Source organism: Phyllostomus hastatus, unplaced genomic scaffold (assembly GCF_019186645.2).
Source record: "Phyllostomus hastatus isolate PE091 unplaced genomic scaffold, TTU_PhHast_1.1 phas_contig_551, whole genome shotgun sequence".
Classification (NCBI taxonomy): domain Eukaryota; kingdom Metazoa; phylum Chordata; class Mammalia; order Chiroptera; family Phyllostomidae; genus Phyllostomus; species Phyllostomus hastatus.
The window spans coordinates 9,473,823-9,498,076 of NW_025333909.1; the positions used below are offsets into that span (position 1 = coordinate 9,473,823).

The following is a 24,254-nucleotide window of genomic DNA, read 5'->3' on the forward strand; positions in this document are numbered from 1 at the left end:
TGAAATTTTAACTAGGCTGAGACACAGCAGTACCCACCTAATGAACCAAAGCACATTACAGTTAAGTAGCTAAAGAGATGCACACTGATTACGGGGCTGAAAAATGGATTTGTTTGCTTGTAAAGAAGAAAACGTTCATAGAACTATTCATTATTTTAGAAGTTACACATTACCAGTTTCACAAAGAATTATAAAACCCATCTAATTCTTAATCATTAAAAGGGGCTGGACTCATTTACTACAGTTTACGTGAAAAAACATCTGACCTTTGCGATACCTTAGGGAAACAATAACAATGAACTAAACCTTGCTTGAATTTGGAAAGGGAAGCCTACACAATTTTAAAGCAGAGGTGTAGCTTCATGCAAAATGTTACTGCCATTCTCAATCATGTTCTTAAGGTTGGTTTATATTTTCATCTACTATGCTGTTGAAAATGTCAAGGAGTTTAAGAGTAAATTGTTTGCATTTCCTATTATTTTACCATATGCTGATTTTAAATATTTTAGGGGATCATCTTTGTAGCATTGTATTTTTCTCATAATCCATAGAATTTTCTTTTTATGTAGATGTTCCCCCAATTTGTTTCAAAAGTGATAAATGAGCTTTCTTTTTTTATTATACATAGTAGGCAAGAGCGAGGATCACTGTCAGTTGGATTCTCTTGCTTTTCCAAACCATCAAGTTTATGAATCACTCCAAACGTTTCCATTGTTATGGCCACATGTGTTGCTGTGTGCATGATTCCTGTTGGCCCCTACACACTGGTTTTGTTTGTTCTGCTCTATTTTTGCTCAGTAACTGCTGTACTTTGTTTCTATGCACTCACTCAGGTCCATTAGAGATAAATGTAGTTCACTGAATTACATAATTTTTCAACGAATGTCCAATGTTGTAATTCAAAGACAAATACTGAGTGTCCTACAGTTCAGGCATAGGATAATTGAGACTACACACAACAGCGAAAGGAAAAAAAATTGAGTTCATATATGAAATTACTTGCTTTTGGGGGGTGTGTGTACTGGTGTGTACCCATGCTATTTAGAGAATATATTTCTTATTTTTTAAAGATTTTTTATTTGTCTTTATTTTTAGAGAGAGGGGCTGAGAAGGAGAAAGAGAGAAACATCAATGTGTGGTTGTCTCTCACGCGCCCCCTACTGGGGACCTGGCCCATAACCCAGGCACGTGCCCTGACTGGGAATCGAACCAGTGACTCTTTGGTTTGCAGGCTGGCCCTCAATCCACTGAGCCACACTAGCCAGGGATTAGAAAATATATTTTTAATCATGTCAGTTTAGCTTGAATCTCACAACTGACAAGCTACACTTTTCACCAAATAAAAGGAGGTGTTATAATGGCTGTCTGTATCTTGCTGTTCATACCCACACTGTTCCTCCAAAATACAAATATGATTTTTTTCAAAACAACTTAATTCTTAGTGTCGCAGGTTCGATTCCCAGTCAGGGTACATGCCTGGGTTGCAGGCCATGGCCCCCCAGCAACTGCACACTGATGTTTCTCTCTCTCTTTCTCCCTCCCTTCCCTCTCTAAAAATAAATAAATAAAATCTTTAAAAATAAAAAAAAATTAATTCTTTTCTTCTGCTTTGTTTCTGTCTCTCCTGATATTATCTTGTGTGCACAGTAATTGTTTTCTGTATGCTAAGAGTAAATGAAATGTATATTCTCTATCTTTAAAATTTGTTTTTCAAGCATAACAAGTTATAGCGACTTTAATGTGTAACATACATTTACAGTTATAGCCGTCCCCCCTTATCCATGGGGCTTACGTGCCAAGACCCCCAGTGGATGCCTGAAAGTGCAGGTACTACTGGATGCTATGCATACCATATATTTTTTCTATGCATACGTGCATATGATAAAGCTTAATTGATAAATTAGGTACTGTAAGATTATTAATAGCAATAACTAGTAGTAATATAGAACAGTTATAACAATATACTATGGTAAAAGTTATGAGAATGTGGCAATATTAACTAAAATAAGAGTTTCTTGAACACAACAGCGTGGTACCTTGACCGTCCGTAGGTGAGTGACAGGCGCGATTCAGGTCCCTTGTATGCTTTGCTCCCTGTATGGGATGAATACAGCGGACAAAGGCATGATTCAAGTCCCAGGCTGGACAGGACGAGACAGTGACATGTCATCACACTGCTCAGAATGGCATCCAATTTAAAACCTATGAATTGTTCATTTCTGGAATTTTCCATGTGATGTTTTTGGACCGCATTTGCCCGTGGGTGACTGAAACCTCGAAAACTCTATCAGACTTAATTAGTATATAATACTGCAGCTAATATACCTAACACCTACTATTTGTTTCATGAAAAGTATCAAATGGTAAATGCTAAGCAATAATATAAAGACATTTAAAAATGAGCATTCTTCATTGATGACTATATTGGTTTTTTATTGCTTCTGTAACAAATTACGACCAACTTAGCAGCTTAAAACAATGTACTTTTATCATCTTACAGTTCTGCAGGTCAGATGTCTGACACTGGCATCGCTGAGCTAAAATCAAGGTGTTGGCAAAATCTGTTTTCTTGCCTTTTCTGCCTTCTAGAGTCCACTCGGATTTCTTGGCCCACGGTTCCCTTCCTCAAAGCTCGCAGTGTTGCATCTCTCCGATCACTCTTTTTTTAAGATTTTATTTATTTATTTTTAGAGAGGGGAAGGGCGGGAGAGAGAGAGAGAGAGAAACATCAGTGTGTGGTTGCCTCTCACGTGACCCCCACTAGGGACGTGGCCTGGAACCCAGGCATGTGCCCTGACTGGGAATCGAACCTGCGATGTTTTGGTTCGCAGCCCGCGCTCCATCCACTGAGCTATGCCAGCCAGGGACGATCACTCTTAATAATCCTATCTCCCTCTGACCTCCCCTTTGTGCTTTCAAGATAACTCAGTGTAATTTCTCTACCTCAACATTCTCAATCACATCTGAAAAGTTCACTTTGCCATGTGAAGTGATATAGTCACAGGTTCCAGCTATTAGGACGCAGAGTGGACGTCTGTCGGGGGGGCCTTTATTCTGCCTGTTACAAAGACAGACTATGCCAAATGTTAACTCCTACTAATGAAATCATAACCTTTAACTCTCATGCTATTACTTCTGATTTAAACAAACAGTTTTTCTTTAGGGGATTTATAAATTTGGGGCCACTCATGCAAAATCAATGTGAAAAGGTACAAGCACATATTTGACAAAGTAATTCTTAATGTTATGAGGGTTAGCATATTGATGTCATTGTAGATCATTGGACAGAATATTTAATTTAAGAAATTTATGGTGGGTGAATTAAATATTTTTAGAAAAAACATTCTCCATTCCAGTGTATCTATCTCCCAATCACATTTATTGCTTATGTGCATAAGCACCACAATTTGGTTCTTTTATTGATCAGATTAGCTGAATGGTAGTCAGATTTATTCATCAATTTGTGGTTCATAAGCATAGTGAACAACTTCAGACTTTCCTACCAATATTCATAATTACAGAGCTCTTGAAAGTCATAACAGTTACTATAGGCATATATAAAAATATTTTATTTTTATTCAGATTCATTATTTCAAACTAAAAAATCTAAACAATACACATACTAAGGAATTGATACGGCAATAAGACAATTGGTCTTAGTGGTAGTTTGGGAAACACATTATTGTGTTCAAATCATTTTTTTTGACAGAAGTTAACATAAATTCTAAGCCCTGGCTGACATAGCTCAGTGGATTGAGCACGGGCTGGGAACCGAAGTGTCCCAGGTTCGATTCCCAGCAAGGGTACATGCCTGGGTTGCAGGCCATAACCCCCAGCAACTGCACATTGATGTTTCTCTCTCTCTCTCTCTCTGTGTGTGTGTGTCTCTCCCTCTCTCCCTCCCTCCCTCCCTTCCCTCCCTAAAATAAATAAATAAAATATTTTTAAAAAAATGTAAGAAGACCAAGATCACATCAAGCATTTAAAAAAAAGAAGTTAACATAAATTCTTAAGTTCTGATAGATTGCAGCTCTATTAAATCCATATTTTTGCCTGTGTGGAGAGACTAAACATGTAATTGTGGCTTTCATTCCAGAGTTTTCAAACACTTCACTTTGAGAGGTGTGCTTCTTACTTAGAGAGTAAGATTGCCCTACAGATCTTGGCATGAACTTTTTATCAGTGTACAAGCTTACAATGCCAATCAGGTTCACCACACACCTTTACGCAAGTCCTTTACGCATATTCTAGGAAAGGAAATGGAAACTAACTCTTCATAAGCCTCTGCCACATATGTGTCACGGCGTTGAGCTCTTTTCCTTTCTTCTCTCATTTAACCCTCACGATATTCCATTCATTTCACCCCCCCAAAAAAGGCTTTTGTCTACAGATAGGTGTTTAACACCAGGTATTGCGGATGTGCGTTCTTTCAGGATAAGCAAGAGGTCGGCGCGTCCAAAGCTCTGGGTTCGACCACTAGGAAAATCTTTTGTGTTTTCTTCTGTGTCAGGAGCGGATCCCGGAGAGTCCTTCTCCTGCCCCGTCTCTGGAGGAGAGCCATCGCCCTGGGAGCCAGACGTCCTCCCACCCCAGCAGCAGCGTGTCCAGCTCTCCCTCTCAGATGGACCCCCATTCAGACAGGATGGGTGAGTATCTCCCCTGCAACGGGGGATTTCAAGCCACTCAATCAGGGAATCCTTCCTTGGGCAACAGACTGGGGGAAACGAAGCTGGAGGAGCTGGTGGCTCTTTAGTGTCTACATGGCCTTTGCAAGTGGTCTTTTTTTTTTTTAATTGCTGAAGCAATTTGAATAACAAAATGAAACTTAAAATGTTAGCAGTTTGTTCTCTGGAAGGGCCTTGATTTATGCTATCACTGGATAGGGGAATAATGTGATGGCATTTTTTGTAGAGTACTTATTAGTGTCGTATGTTGGTATTTAACAGCTAGTGTGGTACAATACACTTGTTATACTCAACGACTCCTTTAAAGATGGAAGATCAAATGTCCTTTAGGCAGTTGACCATTGGAGTGTTGAAAAAGTGAATCAATGTATGATTTGTTTCAATCTCAAATTTTGGATCACAAGCATTTGAGATGCTTTTCCCTACACTTGTTTTTTTATTGTGTCAGACATATTACACCATAAACACAATTTCAGAAATACCGCGTTACTGTTAAAGGGATGTGGCATATTGGAAACTTGAATCTAGCCATAATTCTGACACTAACTAGCCAGAATATCTCCAGTATGTCACTTAAGCACCGTGAGTTTCTTCACCTAATATAAAAATAATTACTGTCCTTCTAAAAACGCCGGATTTTTGTGAGGTCAAATGAAATAACATGTGGAAAACCGCTGCAGAAGTTTAAAGTGCTGAGGAAATGTGAGGTAAAAGCACTAGTTTTCTCTGTGACTTTCCCTTGATTGTTGATCATCTCCTGCTGTCTGATCCCACTCCGGGACACAGACATTACTGAGTGCATTCATTCAGTGGCAACGAATTCTGATTTAGTATATAATTACCAACCACGTGAGCTGGGTAAAACCTTTGTTAATCTCTTGTACCTACGCAATCCAGTTTCCTAAATATCTATTTCCTTTAGGGAAAATGAGTTCTGCTCTTGTTTCAGTGTCACTATAGGCACATTCTTTATTTGAACTATACATTTTTACAGTTCACAATAATGATTGCTTCAAGCCTCTTCAAACTAATGTCGTGTTATTGGGTTTTTTGTTGTGTTTTGTTTTTGGTTTTTGTGAGAGGGGAGGAATTGAGGGATCAGGGAAGGTGTTCGATTCTGAATTTGTGCTGCGGAAGGGTGAATATGATTTCCCTCTTCTGGAAATTCATCCAGGTCTCACTTATCCTGTCAACATTACATATTGTTTATGGCTTTTAGCGTCCTAGCGAGCTCAGTGTGTCTCAAAGCCGGCTCCCCACTGGGCATCGGCTGTGGGGCATTCACAAATCTGGATGCCCAGGCACACACTAAGGGTCTGGCACAGAGCCTGGCAGCATGTTTTGTTTTGCTTTTATTGTGCAGCCAGAGTTAAGGACTGCTGAGCTAGAACTGGAGACTAATGGCCCTAATGAGTAAGTTTGATTCCTGGACAGGTCGACGGTGGTCTTCTAGCTTTACTGTCCTGTGGACAGTGACTACCTGTTCGTTACACATCGTGTGCAACGTACAGGAGAGAGTCTGAGCAAGACAAACGGGTACAGCTGGGCGACCACCGATGAATCAAGACAGCAAAACACATGTTCTTCTGTGGAGACACTTTATTTGGAGGAGTATCTAAGAAGAGAGGAAGGGGAGAGAACTTGTTATTGAGTCCTGGTCAGTGCAGAGCACATAGGGAAATGGACGCTGTGACAGTAACTCAGATCTAAGATAATGGTGTCTTACACTTAGAAGTAAAATCAAATATTTCCCTAAAAATACAATATTCTAAAAACGCTTGACAATATAAGACATTTCTAATTCCCCTGGCAGTAACTAGGCTCTCTGTCACATTGCACAATTGTCCAAGGAGATAATGAGATTGTCTAGAAATGAATAAGAAGTTTTGATGATTTTTAAACTGACCTTATTTTATACATAGAGCTATATAATGTTTTTCTTTTCTAAAGATTCTATTTATTTATTTTTAGAGAGGGAAGGGAGGGAGATAGAGAGAGAGAAACATCAATGTGCGGTTGCTGGGGGTCATGGCCTGCAACCCAGGAATGTGCCCTGACTGGGAATCGAACCTGCGACACTTTGGTTCTCAGCCCGCGCTCAATCCATTGAGCTACGCCAAGAAGTTTAGCAGCCAGCCAGGGCTTAATGTTTTAATAAAATATAACTACAGAAAGTTAAATGCTAAACTATGAAAATTGTCATGATTTCCCGCTTTCAATACAAAATTTGGGGGCAGAATTTTGTATTTTATCTAGTAATTTTACTATCTATATATGTGCAAAAACTCTTTATAGTGACATGATGCATAATTATTTTAAATTTATGGACTTAAGTGGTAAATTCTCTTCAGAAGCATTTTGGGAAATAGATTATTAATTATAGAGGGAAAAAGATAATTTACATATTAATTTCTTTAAAATATATTTAAAATTAATTAAAGAAATTATGGTGGCAATTATATAAATATTATATACATATTATATAATTTTCTAAAAATATCTTGAGAATATAAGACATTTCTAATTCCCCTACCAGTAACTAGCCTCTCAATCACATTCCACAATTATCCAAGCACAAATTTTTGTGTTTCAGAAGAAGTGTATAAAATTAATGTTAGTTGGGTTTTTTCAGATTTTATTTATTTATTTTTAGAGAGAGGGTAAAGGAGGGAGAAAGAGAGGGAGAGAAAAATGAATGTGTGGTTGCCTCTTTTGAGCTCCCCCTGCTGGGAACCTGGCCTGCAACCCAGGCATGTGCCCTGACTGGGAATCGAACCAGTGGTCCTTTGATTCACAGGCCAGCAGTCAACTACTGAGCCATACTAGCCAGGGCTAATGTTAGATGTTATTGAAGTAAAATAGCTATTTCTCTGATGCTTTTTTTGCCTTTCCCTTGAGTGATTTGTAAGAAAATCACTCTGTTATATCTCTTATTTACAGTTATGATGTCCGGCAATAGAGAGGAACTTATTGTTGATCAGGATAATGGACCAACCATCAAAAAATTCCAAAGGGATAATAGAGGTAAAATGATTTTTGCTTATTTGATGTACATATAAAGATCAGATACTAACTTAATTCACATCCCAGTATATTGCATTCATTTTCCTAAGTCAGAATAGATCCATAATGACTGTAGATAAATTATTTTATTAGTAAAAAAATGGTATTGATCAGAAGCTTGTTTATTTGATGTTATAAATTCCATAATCGGGCTAAAGTTTGTCTGGGCCTGTAGTTGGAAACATCACTCTAAAGCCCTTTTATCACCCCGGTCTGAGACATTTGAGTCTTTCTTTTAAATTGTGCATGCGCTTTGTTAACTATTTTTAAATGCCTCACAATCGGATGGTTATGTTTGAAAAACTGAGTTGCTGTCATGAAAGATATTCCCCTCAATCCTCAAAAGTGATTTTAAAAGTCTACGCCAATTTGGACATTTCAAAGACCAGCTTAGCAGGGTTCTCCAATCAAGTATATGCCACCGATCCGGCTTTCGACCCACTTGAGGTAGAGCTCTTTCTAAGGATATCTGTTTAAAGCCGGCAGGGAAAGTGTGAATTTCAAGGTCATGCCACTCTGATATGAAAGCTGAGTGCACTTTGCTTAAAAGGCAAAGATGAGGGCAAAGTATATCAGTATACTTCAAAATATTTTTAAAAATACACTAAACAATCATCAAATGGTTGTAAGCACGTTGTAAGTTCCGCACTATGACTGTCACCGTGAGTTAGAGAGTGTCTCTAAGCAAAAGAACATAAACTAACATGGTATCTATCTGATCATCAGATGGTCTGTATGTACTTCGCTCTGTGCTGGTTTTTTCTATCTCTACTGAAGATGCTCATTGCATATGTATAATAATATATATATACATAAATATATAGTATATGTAATACATATAAATATATATTATGTATTGTATATATAATATATTTACATTATATAGTTCACATATAATATATATTTTATATTATATAAATATTTTTGTATTTTATATAATGTGTTTTATACACATTTATATATCATCTATTTTATATAATATATTTGATATTATATGAATCTTTTATATGGTATGTATAAATATATATTTATGCATACATATAAATTATATATATAAAAGACTTAATGAACTGACAGGTTAATAGAGAAAATTTTCTTTCTTCTCTAGACTGAGCTCACTTCCTAATAAGCAAGCTGAGCATTTTAGTTAGAATTTGCAATGCTGTATGATTTTAATCCCATTGATCCATGTTTGGTTTCCTTGCCACATGCGGAATATTTTATTTTATATGCCATATATATAAAATTGTATCTAAATTTGAAATCTACTTTTACCCTCTGGGGCTCTGAGATATAAAGGATTCACTTCAGACTGGTCAGAATGGAAGAAGTCAAGTTCGGTGTGTGAAACTAGCCAGACTCTTACTTGGGTAATGAAATTCTAGTTACAGACGAAGCTTCATTCATCACCTGACAACAGTGTGTTCCTGAGACCCCTTTCCCACCTAGAGGACAGCTTGGGAGTAAAGCAGCTTTTCTAGGAAAATATAAAGCTGCACCTCACATATATGGTTTCTTTGGAACTGCGGCCCCCATAAGTCAAAATGGCATTTAGAACTGGCCTGGCTGCTCCCGTGCCTGAGCACATACTGCTGTGTTTTATGAAAAATCAGCTGGAGCACTTGTACAGATGTACAGGAACTGATTTTCATAAAATACACAGTGGTGTCTACCGGCATTGCCGAATGTCTTGCTGTGGAATGGCACAGTTTCGTTCGCTTCAAATAGCTTGGTCACGCATTGCGCTGAAGATGGTAATGGGTAGAAGTGGCGCATTAAGCTTCACCGCAGCTGTAAGGGAAACCTTTCTTTTAAATAAGGTTTTCTATGCCAAGTTCTACCGGTTAGATGTGTGATAGCCAGACAAAATATATTTTCCTCAAGCAGAATTTTGTTATTAAAATGGAATGCAGCTAAAGGAGGAGTCTCAACATTTATTAAGTGTGACAAGTAAGCAGTTTAGACAACTGCAGCAAACATATGTTTTCACATCTGTTTTGAGGAATATCATCATGATTTTAAAGTGATTTATAGCTGTGGAAATTATAAAACGCCAGCTTTGCTGTTATGTGGAAATGTTTAAAAAATGAAGAAATATCATTACAGTGTGCTTCATATAGCCTGCCTCTGACCGTGCCTTGTAAAAAGTGTGATACGTCTCAAATGATCATTTGCATTTTGCCTTAAGTTTTCACGTGCAGATTATCCCAAGTCTTTATTAGCTGGGCTTTCCTGGCAGTATTGTGCAATTAGACCGTGTCCAAAATGACTTATGACAATAGCTATTTAATTTTGACTGGAAAACTCGAGCTTGACTCAGGTGCTGTATTTTGACGATGCGGAGTGAAGCCTTTGATTTTATCTTCCACAGATTTGTCAAACAAATTGACACAAAGCAAGATGCTTTTTCTTGGACAGCTTCTGGCCTCTCAAACCATTAACAACAATAGAGGCCTTTTGATATTTTACATTTGGTATTGAATGTGTTCACTGAAACCTTCATGCTCTAGAAACACTGGAACAACATATTTATCATCTAGCCCAAAACTGGAGTCCGCTGAACCATTGCATTTTAAATCAGCCCACAGGCAACAGGTGAAAAGCTGAATAGTTTTAATATCATCTGATCAAAAGAGTCTAAAGTATATTTCACCTTGAGTAAAAGTATTATCATATTTATGTATTTATATACACATAGGCTAGTTTCAGTGAAGAGGAGAGTTTGGGATACATATTGATACTGCAATAGCATACATATTCTGTGTTTTATAAGGTGCTTCCCTCTCTTTGTGTGTTCCTGAGAAAACTTAGAGGGTACACTATATCTTTAAGACCTTGTGCTTGGAAATGATTATTGATCCTTCTTAAAATGAAAAATGTATCTTTTGAATATTATTTTTTGAAAGACAAAGCCATGTATTGGGCCAATAAAAATGCAAACGGCATGGCAAATGTACTTTATGATGAAGTTGAAATGCATAATGGTGATTTCACTTAGATGTGGGATCTGAAGAACAAAATAAACACACAAAATAGAAGCATGCACACAGATAGAGACAGACTGCAGCTGTCAAAGGGGAGGGGGTTGAGGAGCCCGGTGAAAAGGTGCAGGGATTGGGCAGTGTAAATCGGTCGTTACAGAATAGCCAGATACAGTTGATGATATTGTGATAACTATGTATGCGAGCAGGTGGGCACTGGAAGTGAGGGGTGGGGGCGGGGAGGACCACTCTGTAAAGGACATGATTTTCTAATCACTTTGCTCTACATCGGAAACACATACTGAATACTACTGAATGTAAACTGTAATTGAAACATTTAAAATGACCATGTGATCCAGAAATGCCACTACTGGGGATTTACGCAAAGAAAAATGAAAACACTAAATTGAAAAGATAGGTGCACTCCTGTGTTCAGTCCACCGTTATTTACAATTGGCAAGATATGGAAAAGACCTAGGTGGTCATCGATAGATGAATGGATAAAGAAGATGGGAAATATGTATATATTGAATGCGATACCACTCAGCCATACAAAGAATACAACGTTGCCATTTCCCACAACATGGATGGACGTTGAGGACATTATACAAAGTGAAATGAGTCAGAGAAAGACAAACACTGTGTGATTTCACCTACACGTGGAATCTGTAAGTAGATCAATAGATAAATGAATAATCAAACAGACCTAATCAAATAAAACTGATAGGCACAGAGAGCAGATGGGTGGTTGCCAAGAGAGAAAGGGTTGGGGTGGGTGAAGTGGGTGAAGAGGTACAAACTTTTGGATATGAAAGGAATACATCACGGTGGTGTCATACACAGCATGGGGACTCTGGTCAATGGTACTACATTGCAGATTTGAAAGTTGCTAAGTAAATTTTAAAGGATCTCATGACAGAAAAATAATTAGCACTGCGTGGTGACAGATTGTGGTTTTATTGTAGCCATCACTTTGTAGTGTGTATAAATGTTGAATCAGCATGTTGTACACCTGAAACCCATGGAGTGTCTCTCAGTTACACCCCAATGAAAAGATGTAGGACTCTTCCCTCCCTCTGAAGGGAATGCTATGCATTTACCACCCCCTCCCCGCCTTAATTCCTAACTTCTGACAACCACTATTCTGTTTTCCATTTCTTTAATTCTGTCATCCTAAGAATTTCAGCAGGTGCATTTTTGAGATTGCATTTTCACACAGCATAATCCCCTTGATATTTATCTGAATTCTTGCTTGCGTTCATAATTGTTTTTTTATTCTGTTTTCTTGCCGAGTAGTACTCCATGGTATGTATGTATCCATTGTAGGAATATCATGTAAAGCTTATGTGGACATTTATGTTCAGGATTTAGGTTTCATTTTTTTCTTTCATTGATTATAGATAGAGGGGGAGGGAGGGAGACAGAGAGTAAAGAAACATGGAAGTGAGAAATATCGAGATCAGTTGACTCTTGGGGGAAGAGTCATGCGCCCCAACTGTGTACTGGACCTGAACCCACAACCCTGCCACATGCCTTGACCAAGAATCAAACTGTCAACCTTTCCGTCTGCGGGACAACACCCAACCCACTGAGCCACATTGGCCACAGCTGTGTACAGGTTTTCATGTAGGTGTAACATCTCATGACTCTGGGACGTATGCCCACAATTATCATTGCTGGGTCATATAGTAAGTGTACGTATAGTTTTAATAACAAACTGCCGTACTATTGCCCAAAGTGGCTGCACTCTTTTGATATTCCTCTCGGCAATATATAAATGGCTTGAGTTGTCCACATCTTTGTCAGGATTTTGGATTTTTTTTTAAATTTAGCTGTTCTCATGGGTGTGTGTAGTGATATATCATTGCGCTTTTCATTTCCATTTCTTTAACGGCCAATGATACTGAATCCCTATATATTCTCTTTGGTCAATTTTCTCTCTCTCTCTCTTTTTTTTTGGATTTTTTTATTGTTGTTCAAGTACAGTTGTCTCCATTTTCCTGCCACTAATTTCCCCCACCCTACACACCCGCACCTCCCACCCTCAATCCTTCCCCCATTTGGCTTTGTCCATGTGTCCTTTATACATGTTCCTGGACAACCCTCCCCCCTTTCCCCCGAAATCACCCTCACCCCTCCCCTCTGGTCACTGTCAGTTTGTTCTCTATTTCAGTGTCTCTGGTTGTGTTTTGCTTGCTTGTTTGTTTTGTTGATTAGGTTCCAGTTATAGGTGAGATCATATGGTATTTCTCTTTTATCACCTGGCTTATTTCACCCAGCATAATGCTCTCCAGTTCCATCCATGCTGTTGCAAAGGGTAGGAACTCTTTCTTTCTGCTGTGTAGTATTCCATTGTGTACATGGACCACAGTTTTTTGATCCATTTATTGACTGATGGGCACTTAGGTTGCTTCCAGCTCTTGGCTATTGTAAATTGTGCTGCTATGAACATTGGGGTGCATAGCTTCTTCTGGATTGGTGTTTCAGGGTTCTTAAGGTATAATCCCAGCAGTGAAACTGCCAGGTCAAAAGGCAGTTCCATTTTTAATTTTCTGAGGAACTTCCATACTGTTTTCCACAGTGGCTGCCCCAGTCTGCAGTCCCACCCACAGTGCACTAGGGTCCCCTTTTCTCCACATCCTGTCTAGCACCTGTTGTTTGTTGATTTGTTATGATGGCCATTCTGACAAGTGTGAAGTGATATCTCATTGTGGTTTTAATGTGCATCTCTCTGATGGCTAGTGATAAGGATTTGCATTGAATTTGTAGATGGCTTTGGGAAATATGGACAGTTTCTCTATGTCAAGTCTTCTCCTTAATGAACATGAGCTGCCTTTCATAAATATTTTTAATTTCCTTTTAAATTCTTTTCATCGATATTTTGTAGTTTCAACCCTGGCTGGTGTAGCTCAGTGGACAGAGTGCCGGCCTGCGAAGCAAAGGGTCACTGGTTTGATTCCTGGTCAGGGCACAGGTCTGGGTTGCAGGCCAGGTCCCCAGTGGGGGCCATGTGAGAGGCAACCACACATTGATGTTTCTCTCCCTCTCTTCCTTCCTCTCTTCCCCTCCCTCTAAAAATAAATAAATAAAATCTTTAAAAAATATTTTGTAGTTTCAGTATAAAAATCTTTTACATTGGTTAAATTTATTTCTAGATATTTTGTTCTTTTTACTGCAATTATAGTTGGGATTCTTTTCTTAACTTCTGTGCTAGTTCTTTATTAGTATGTAGAAACACAACTTATTTTTTGTATCCTACAATTTTAACGAATTTGTTTATTAGTTCCAATAGAATTGATGTAGAGTTTTGAGGGTTTCTACGTATCAGATTATGTCACTTGACAAAAAGATAATCTTATTGTTTTTGATATGTTGAATTGGTCTTTTGTTTCTTTGATAAAACACTCTTGATCACGTATATAATCATTTTTATGGTAGCTGAATTTTGATTGCTTATATTTTGTTGAGCATTTTTGCATATATATTCATAATTGATATTGTTGCATAGTTTTTTTCTTTTCTTGTCATGTCTTTTTCTGGTTTTGGCATCAGGGCATTACGGCATCATAGGATGCGTTGGGAAGCTGGAAGTGTTCTCTGCCTTCATGATTATCTAAAAGATTTCATTAGTGGTCAAGTATATTTTGTACAATTTGAGTTATCCCTTTGATGAAGGAGAATTAATTTTTATAAGAATGAAAGGAGCATAGATAAAACAGGTGCATAGCACCTGAAACAGCAATTGACAAATGTAATATCGGGGTTAATTTTTCAGAAGTTTTCTGACAATTAAACTGAAAGCATCCACATGGGGTGAACAAGTCACAAACAAGGAGCTAAGAAACCAAGATTCACTTCAAGATTTTAAAACACAATGTTATTTTACAGCACCTGCAAATGTTTGGCCTATTGTTTATTTTGGATGATTTTGACCTGCGAGCTAGATACTTTTTCCATGTCATTTTTGCAGATAAATAGTTCAAGGCATGCTTTTATATTTGTCCTCAATGATGTTTTTGCTGGTAAAAATATATCTTTATATCTATTAATCTTGTATCTCCAGATTAAAGCTTGCTTTTCCCATTTTGTAAGATAGCGGCAAAATAAAGCCTTTAATATAAGTAATTTAACATTGTAAATGAAAATGACAAGGACTTTTGAAATAACTTTAATTTGATCTCAGTTTCTATTACCATACCTGAGATTTGTGTTAGAACATAGTCTGGTACTGTTTGTAATGGGTGGTTACCAGGAAGACAACTTCTGGGAATAATTTGACAATCTCACACGGGACAGATCAAACAAGTAGTTTATGACTTTTAGAAACGGCTTTTTGGGTCTTTTTCCCCTTTGTATCAAATTCTGTCAGGATTCTCAGCAATACTTTTGGCACTATCTGACCTGTTTTGATTAATATGACAGGGTTTAATGTTTTAAAAATTATTTGCACCTGATGTCAAGATTTGTTATAATTTTTAATCATCTTTATTTAGACCAACAGCTTAAAAACTGGTAATAACATACAAAACAAACTGGATATAGGCAGAAGGTATTTCTGTGTACTTAACCAAGAGCCTTTGTTAAATAATGAGTGAACTGTTCCTGAGTATGTATGCTTGCCTTTTTAAGGGAGCTAAATTCTAAAAACAGCATTTGTCATTGTATTGAATTAAAATGTGAGAACTCAAATGAGATAAACTAACTTGTTATTACTAACTCTACATTAGTGGAATCAGTCGTACTTATAAACCTCTGGTCTAATTTATTATGATAATATGAGAGTAGTATTTTAATTTTTTAAATTTTTTTGATAGTAGTATTTTTAGATTTCATAGTCAGTATTCCATCTTAAGCTAATCAACAATATAGTCATTTGAATGCAAATGGAAAAAATAGACTGATTTACTAGATTCTTTATTAGAATCTAGAATCTAGATTTAGTAGATTCTTTATTATAAAACATAGCACTTTTAAAAAAATACAGTTTACTCCATTTTCTTTTTCAATGTTTTTTTAAGATTTTATTTATTTATTTTTAGAGAAGGAAGGGAGGGAGAAAGAGAGAGAGAGAAACATCAATGTGCAGTTGCTGGGGGTGATGGCCTGCATCTCAGGCATGTGCTCTGACTGGGAATCGAACCTGCGACATTTTGGTTTGCAGGCTGAGCTCAATCCACTGAGCTACACCAGCCAGGGCTTCTTTTTCAATGTTACGCATCGATCTAGCAATATTTGTTAAGCAAGGATAAAATCTGCAGTTAGCATATAGAAAACTATTATATTCTGATCCAAAACAATTTACTTAGAAGTCTAGTGGCAAATCAAATAGTCAATTAATATACTTCTATTTATTTTAATTTAGTTTTCCTGGTTGTTTAGAATTTCATTGTTGAGATAAGAAGCATACATATTAAATTACTATAAACATAGAATTATTGTGCTTTTAAAATTCAGACATTCAATTTATAGGTTCAATCTTCTAATAATAAATATTTTCAAAGTTTTTATTTACTTATTCTACATGTATTTCTTTGGATACCTATATTATACAAGTCCTCATGTAAATTTTTTGAAATTTTTGAAATTTTATTGAATTTCTTGGGTGATATTGGTTAATAACATTATATGGGTTTCAGGTACACAATACTTCTACAAATACAGAACACATGTTAGGCATCTATTCCATTGGATTTATGTGTTGAAATCTTGACAAAATAGACAATATGGAAAGATATGCAAAATGGAAAATGTATATGAAAAGTGAATCGTTATTCTGAAAAATACATAGAAATTAAGAACCATTCATTGAATAGAAGCTAAATCGCCAATTTTGATTTTAACTACTTTTAATTTCTAACAGAAAACTTTGATTAAACTTGCACGCCACGTTGAAAACATTAATTTGTGTACTTCTTGTGCTCTTTGGGCCTAAACAGAATTTTAGCACCAGTTTCCTGCCAGAAAGAGTACATTTCTTCTTATAAAAACAATTGATAATTCAATAAAAAATGTTAATATAAACCTGAAAGTTTTTAAACATGGACAACATCAAGTGACTCTTTTTAAATAGGATGTTATGAGAAAACAATGTTCATATAAATACATTGTGATACATACATATATAAATCTGTGTTAAGTATGACATCATTCTACATCTATCTCCATCCATTTATCTAATATCCTGCCTTCTAAGCAAAAGAAAGGGAATACATATTAAAAGATAAATGTAAGATGCTTTCATCTCTTGACACGGTCATAATGTCTAAGGCATTCCAAATTCAAAGATTTTTAAATGGAAGGGAAGTAAACATAATTACTTTAAAGGCTTTAAAAAAACCCCCACACATACTTTTTGCCCTGGCTGGCGTAGCTCAGTGGATTGAGTGCAGGCTGCAAACCAAAGTGTCCCAGGTTCGATTCCCAGTTGGAGTACATGCCTGGGTTGCAGGCCATGACCCCCAGCAACCGCACATTGATGTTTCTCTCTCTCTCTCACTTTCTCCCTCCCTTCCCTCTCTAAAAAGAAATAAATAAAATCTTTTAAAAAAAGAAAAAAACACATACTTTTTAAGGGTAAAAACAGATGAACAAAGAAACGTTTCCAACTATCATGTATTTAAACTGTCATTTAACCGCAAATGCGTGAAAAGTGAGAAATGACTATGTCACTTCACGCACGCGCCGCAAAAGCTCCCGCCAGCACCTGTCGCCTGATGCCATCACTGAGATCAGTGGGAAAAATAACAACCTAAAGACTTTATATCTCGAAATTAGTATTTACAAACAGCTCTTTGCAAATAAATATTTTTTACAAATCCTCATGAATCTTTGGCTACTTGGTGGGTGTGGAAATGAGAAAAAGCGGAATTTATTGTTACCCTTTCCTATTCTTTCTGGGGGGCCTTCCGTTCATAAGTTGCTTTGCTGTTCCCTGGAATTGGGAAGACAGCCCCCAGATAATTGGGAAAATTGAGGGTTTTCTACGCTCTAGAATGTTTAAAAGGACGACACATCTTTCTGCATGTTGCTGATTCAGAGTAAGGAAGGCACAGTTTGTTAAGATGGCAAACTCTCACGTGAAAAATGATATCAGAAGCAAACTAGTCTAGTGGGAATTGTATTTAGATTGAAGAGTTCTAAGTCCTTGTCACGGCTTTCCCACATACGACTTATTATATCTAGTATATAATTGGCCCTTGATAATGTAGAATAACTTATTTAAGGAACTAATCAATAGCACATTGGACAAATTATTCTCTCTAAAGCTTAGTTTCCTTATCTGTGAAACGGGAATAATATGTGTTCTCTAAGGGTTGGTCTGTAAATCATTTTATATTGAGTAATAGGAGACTACTTTTACATCGTCAACGTAGAATTATTTATATGTGGAGTAGTATTAGTCTTTTGTTTTAAAAATAAAAGTGTTAGCCCTGGCTGGCGTGGCTCAGTGGATTGAGTATCAGCCTGCAAACCAAAGGGTCACTGGTTCGATTCCCAGTCAGAGCACATGCCTGGGTTGTGGGCCAGGTCCTCAGTAGGGGGCATGCGAGAGGCAGCCACACACTGATGTTTCTCTCCCTCTCTCCTTCCTTTCCCCTCTCTCTAAAAATTAAATAAATAAAATCTGTAAAAAAGTGAATATAACCCATAAAGATAGAATTTCCTAATTATTATTAGATTCTTTTATTTTTTAATTTATTTACTTTTTTATTCAATGTATTGGGGTGGCATCGGTTAACAAGATTACATAGGTTTCCAGTGTACAATTCTATGATACGTCATCTGTGTGTTGCACTGTGCGCCCACCACCCAAAGTCAAATCTCTCTTCATCGCTGTGTATTTGACCCCTTGTCTTTTACTGTCCCACTCCTCCCCCCCCGGCAACCACCAGACCGGTGTCTGTGCCTGTGAGTTTTTATTTGTTTGTTCCTTTGTTGCCTTCAACGTTATATCCCACATGTGAGTGAAACCATATGGTTCTTAGCTTTTTCTGTCTGATTTATTTTACTTAGCATGGTATCCTCAAGATCCATGCATGTTGTTGCAAATGGCAGTATTTCATCTTTTCTTATGTCTGAGTAGTACTCGACAGTATCTATGGATCACATCTTTGTCTAATCATCTATCAAAAGACATTCCAGTTCTTTCCACGACTTGGCCTCTGTGAATAGTGCTGCAATCAACATAGGGGTGTATATGTCTTGTGAATTAAAGTTTTCACATTTTCTGGGTAGATACCCAGAAGAGGATGGCTGGGTCATATGGTAACTCTATTTTTAATTTTTTGGAGGAGGCTCCATACTCTTTTCCATAGTGGCTGCTTTCATAGTTACTAGTAAAACAAACCATTAAAATCTGATTTTTAAGCCTTAAAACCACCACACAAACAGGCTCATACCTATTAAGGTCTCCTTACCATCTTCCATGTGAGTTTCGTCTGCACAACTGACTATCCCCAATATCTTGTCAGTGTGCTGTGGCCCCCCCTTATCCAAGGGGGGCGTATTCCAAAATGGCTGCTGGATTTCTGAGACTGCAGGTGGTGCTAGTTGTACCCTAGATTTACTGATTTTCCCCCATAGGTACCTATGAAGTTTATTTTACAAATTAAACAAATTTTTGGATAGATGATTGGTTCTCATTGTATAACTTAGCAACCTCAACACACAATGGTTATTCTTTCCTTAAGCTGAGAACTCTTACTTTTTCAACTTAAGGGAAGCAGTTTACAGCTTCTCTTTGGCATATGTGAATAGCCAGTATCATTACTCTTGTGCTTTGGGGCTGTTACTGAGTATAATAAGGTTTAGCTGCACACAAACACTGAGATGCAGTGACAGTCGATCTGATAACTTACCTGGCTACTAAGTGACTCCTGGGCACAATGCAACGCAAGTGCAATGTGGACGCAGTGCACAAAGGGATGAGTCATGTTCTAGAGCAAGACCATGTGAGATTTCATCATGCTACTCAAAATCGCACACCGTTTAAAACGTAGGACTTGTTTTTTGCTGGGATCTTATATTTAATGTTTTCAGACTGAGATGGACCAAGAGTAACCAAAACCACAGAATGTGAAACCATGGACAACTATCGTAGCTGTCTCAAAACACTTAGCTAAAATTGCCTTTGCAAATATGTAACTGCAATTCGAATTTCGGAAAAAAAGGGAAACCTGTATATTTAGGTCTATGAATTAGATTTGTACTTGGTTTTAAAAATCTGTTGTTTCGTATATTTTAATTGATCTCCTCAGACAATTATGTGTTTTATTTTCTTCAGTGAAGCACACAACAAATGAGAATGGCTGCATTTTTTTAGATGACTGAATTTTTGATAGTCACAAATAACAGGAATTAGTCTTATGAGGTCCAAGTTTTATGCATATTTATTCATATTTTCAGGGAAAATTAAAACAAAATCTTTAAATACCATATTTTTTTGGACTATAAGATGCACCTTCTCCCCCCTCCAATTTGGGAGGAATAATGGTTGTTAATGCTGCCGTTGAGTTCTGTTTACATTTACATTGGTGAGATATTATACTATTTATGTTATTAAATGTTTTACCACATTTTTTGCTTAAAATTTTTTTTGTCTGTTTTCCTCCTCTAAAACCCACGTGTGTCTTATAGTCCAAAAATACGGTATTAGCCTCTATATAAAAGTAATTTATTATAAAAAGTGTATTTGTTTTCTATTGCTACCATAAGCAGTTGCCTCAAACTCAGTGGCTTAAAACAATACAATTGATCATCTTACATTTCTGTTGGTCAGACGTGTGGTATCTGCCTCACCAGACTCAAATCAAAGGGCTACTAGCAGTCTGCTTTCCTTTCTGTGGGCTCTAGGGGAGAATTTGTATCCTGATCTTTCAAATTGCTGGCAGAATTCAGTTCCACATGGTTGCAGAACTAAAGAACCTGTGTTCTCACTGGCTCTGCTCTGAGGGCGGTCTCTAGTCTCTGGAGCCCAACTACGACGTTCCTGGGCTCACGAACCCCTCTCTCCATCCTCAAAGCCTCAGTGATGCAACTACAGTGGATTAAGACCTTGTATTGCATCTCTCTGACCCACTCTTCCACCTTCCAGTTTCACGACGCCGGCTTACAGTGGGCCCATCCTAAAAATCCAGCCCAGTTTCCTGATCTCATGTCCTTAAACTTAATCACATCCACCACATGTCTTTTGCCATGTAAGGTAACGTACTCACAGGTCTCAGGGGTTCGAATCTGTCTTCTCTGGAATAGGGGCATTATACTGCCTACCACACACACACACACACACACACAAAGAGTTTAAGTTCCCAAAATATGGTAAAAGGGAACAACCACTTTTTAACATTAGATTGGACATCTTATAAACCAAGACAAATGATACCACAATGTGAGTGTAACTGCAAGATAAGGGGATAGAAAATGCAAAAATGAAGTGGCTATGTTTTATTTTCTCAGTCTCTCGAGTCCATTTTGGTGTTACACGCACAGGTAAGAAGTAACAGCATCTGGTAGCAATTAATGTTTTCTTTTCTCCTACAAAATCAGCTCTAGGGAAAAAATTTTTAAATAGTGTATAATTATTTCTGAAAAATATGATTAACACTGCTTGGGAATTGAGATATGAACTTGACGAATTTGGAAAGTTGATGCAAAACTGGTTTTGAAAAGGGGGAGATTAACACTCTCTATATCATGTGCCAAGATTGGTATATTACCACTCCTAGTCCCTGGTCTGTATTCAAAAGTGATAGATACTGATATTTGCTATGGAAATAATTTTGCTAAAAGTAATTTGAAGAGACTATCTTTTTGTTTGTTACACTCAACTTATTGAAAATGTTTTATATACATATAAAAAAAATCCCTGCCTCCATTTGTAAAACAGATTTTAAATCATCCAAAAGTGTTGATGTCCACAAAGACCTCCTTTTCAATTTATTTGAAATTTTATTCCTGATTTTTGTAGTTCCAAATTGTGATTTTTTTTTGCTATTATGATGCCTGTTACAGATGTTTCACAAACTTGCAAACACTTTATAAATGATAGGCTTTTACAAGGATGGGCTATTTGCATTTAGCTAAAGGCAACATGTAATATGATGGGCACAGATCATTGCTTTATGCATGAAACTTACCGTTCTCCCTGACTTGGATCAGCTTTAGTAAATTCCAGCACTTATTTATCAGAGTGTCATCAATCCGGAAAAATCTGAGGCCCCCGCCACAAACACAGAATAACTGTTGAGTGTCAGCAAATGCCCTTTGCTTTCCACAATGCGGTCATCAAAGGAGATAATGTTCATTAAGAGCTTACTATGTGCCAGGCATTGTTCTAAGGGCTTTGCATGGACTATCTCATTGAACCCTCACACTACATCTGTCATTTATATAGGAGAAAACTGAGGCCCAGAGAGGAAAAATTTCTTTTTATTATTTTTTAAGGATTTTATTTCTTTATTTTTAGAGAGGGAATTGAGGGAGATAGAGAGAGAGAGAGAGAGAGAGAGAGAGAGAGAGACATCAATGTGCAGTTGCTGGGGGCCGTGGCCTGCAACCCAGGCATGTGCCCTGACTGGGAATCGAACCTGCGATGCTTTGGTTCGCAGCCTGTGCTCAATCCACTGAGCTATGCCAGCTGGGGCTCGAGGAAAAATTTCTTACCCAAAGTCACACAGAAGAAGAACCAGTTTTCGTTGCAGCATTATTTACGGTGGCCAAGACATGAAGACAACCAAAGATTCCTTTCATGGATGATGGATAAAGAAGAGTGGTGCATGTACGCCATGGAACACTACTCAGCCATAAGAAAAGATGAAGTACTGCCATTTGCAACAACATAGACCTTGAGAACATCGTGCAAAGAGGAATAAGTCAGACGGAAAAAGTCAAGAAGCATACGATTTCCCTCATATGTGCGATACAAAGCTGAAAGCAATGGATGAACAAACGAGACCAGCAAACATGCAAAAACTCCTAGAGACAGACAAGAGTATGGTGGTTATCAGAGGGAGGGGGCGTGGGGTGGTAAAGGGGGTCCAATTTACGGTGACAGGAGACTTGCCTTTGGGTGGCAGACACACAATGCCATACACAGAAAATGTTTCAGAATTGTACACCTGAAAACATGTACTTTTACTAACCGATGTCACCCGAATAAATTTGATGGAAAAACAACTAGGTTTCATGCCCAGGTCACGGGACGTATTGTTATCCACTATTTCTTGGTCACTCCTAGTACATCACGACACTACCAAATCATTAAGCTTAGGTGTTACTTCCATTAAGGAGCATGGTCTTGCAGTTTCATAATTACTATGACAAGGGAAAGATATGAAACAGCATATCATAGGAAAAATAATTCAGAACTTAGAATTAGAAGGCCTGGGTTCTAGTCTCACTCTCTTCATTTGTCAGATATATGATGTTGCATAAATCACTTAATATTTCTCAACTTCGGTCACCTCCTTGGTAAAATGGGAGTAATACGTCACTGTATGGCTTGTTAAGAGGTTTAAATGAAATAATATAAGTCAAAGGACTTTTCACTGTGCACATGTTAGATATCAATTATAAGAGAGCGCATTGTCAGCAGCCGAGCATGGGACAGTAAGAATAATTCCAGGATAAAATCACAGCAACACCATAACTCATGCATGGTATTTGAACTGAATCATTAAGTGTTTACTTTCTTCTCTCCTTTCCCTGTCTTTTATATGTGAATTATTATTTAAAATGAGGTTATTCTAGCCATGGCTAGTGTGGCTCAGTGGATTGAGCACTGACCTGCTGCTACCTGAAAGGTTGTAGGTTCAATTCCCAGTCAGGGCACATGCCTGGGTTGCAGGCCAGGTCTCCAGTAGGGGATGCGCGAGAGGCTACCGATTGATGTATCTCTTGCACATTGATGTTTCTCGCTCTCTCTTTCTCCCTCCCTCCCCCCCTCTCTAAAAATAGATAAAATCTTGTTTTAAAAATGAGGTTATTCTAGACCTTAATCAGAGTCTCAGAAAACGCATTTCACACTTGATCCCTACTGATCTTGCGTTTCTCAATGTGTAAAGTACTTGCAGAATGTCAAATACTTACGTAGTAAATGTACAAAACCTCATAGTCTGCGGGACCCCTACCGTGTCACTTTGCTCACTGTTTTTCCCCAAGGCCTTTTCTAGACTCAGTGGTGCCTGAAAGCTAATGTCTCTCCTTGCTAGCACTTCATCCTTGAAACATTTCCTCCGTCTATGCCTTGGCGCTCTGTCCTGTTCTTCTTTCCTTTCTGGCTACCCTTTTTCAGTATTTCATCAGTAAGCTTCTTTCCCTCTTCCATGTTTAGATGTTCCAGAACGTTCTTGCCTCGGAACTCTTCTTTCTCTAAATACTTTTCCTCTTGAAAACCCTGTTCATATCTGTTGCTTTCACTTCCAGCTCTTGGGAAGTGAAAGTCAAATAATAGCATTTGTCTTCTGCAATTCTTCAATGCCTCAAATTTGTGGCCTAAGATACATATGGACATGACCCTGTAGTCAAA

General features: G+C 37.6%; 1 protein-coding gene across 1 annotated transcript in view; it reads left to right on the plus strand.

Moving 5' to 3' along the window:
- Positions 1 to 24,254, plus strand: part of DACH2 (dachshund family transcription factor 2) — a 420,891-nt gene that overhangs the window by 344,864 nt on the left and 51,773 nt on the right. Inside the window, exons 7-8 of the mRNA XM_045847472.1 lie at positions 4,511 to 4,646; positions 7,626 to 7,709. Of these exons, the coding sequence (XP_045703428.1) occupies positions 4,511 to 4,646; positions 7,626 to 7,709 (220 nt within the window). The remainder of the gene's footprint in view (positions 1 to 4,510; positions 4,647 to 7,625; positions 7,710 to 24,254) is intronic.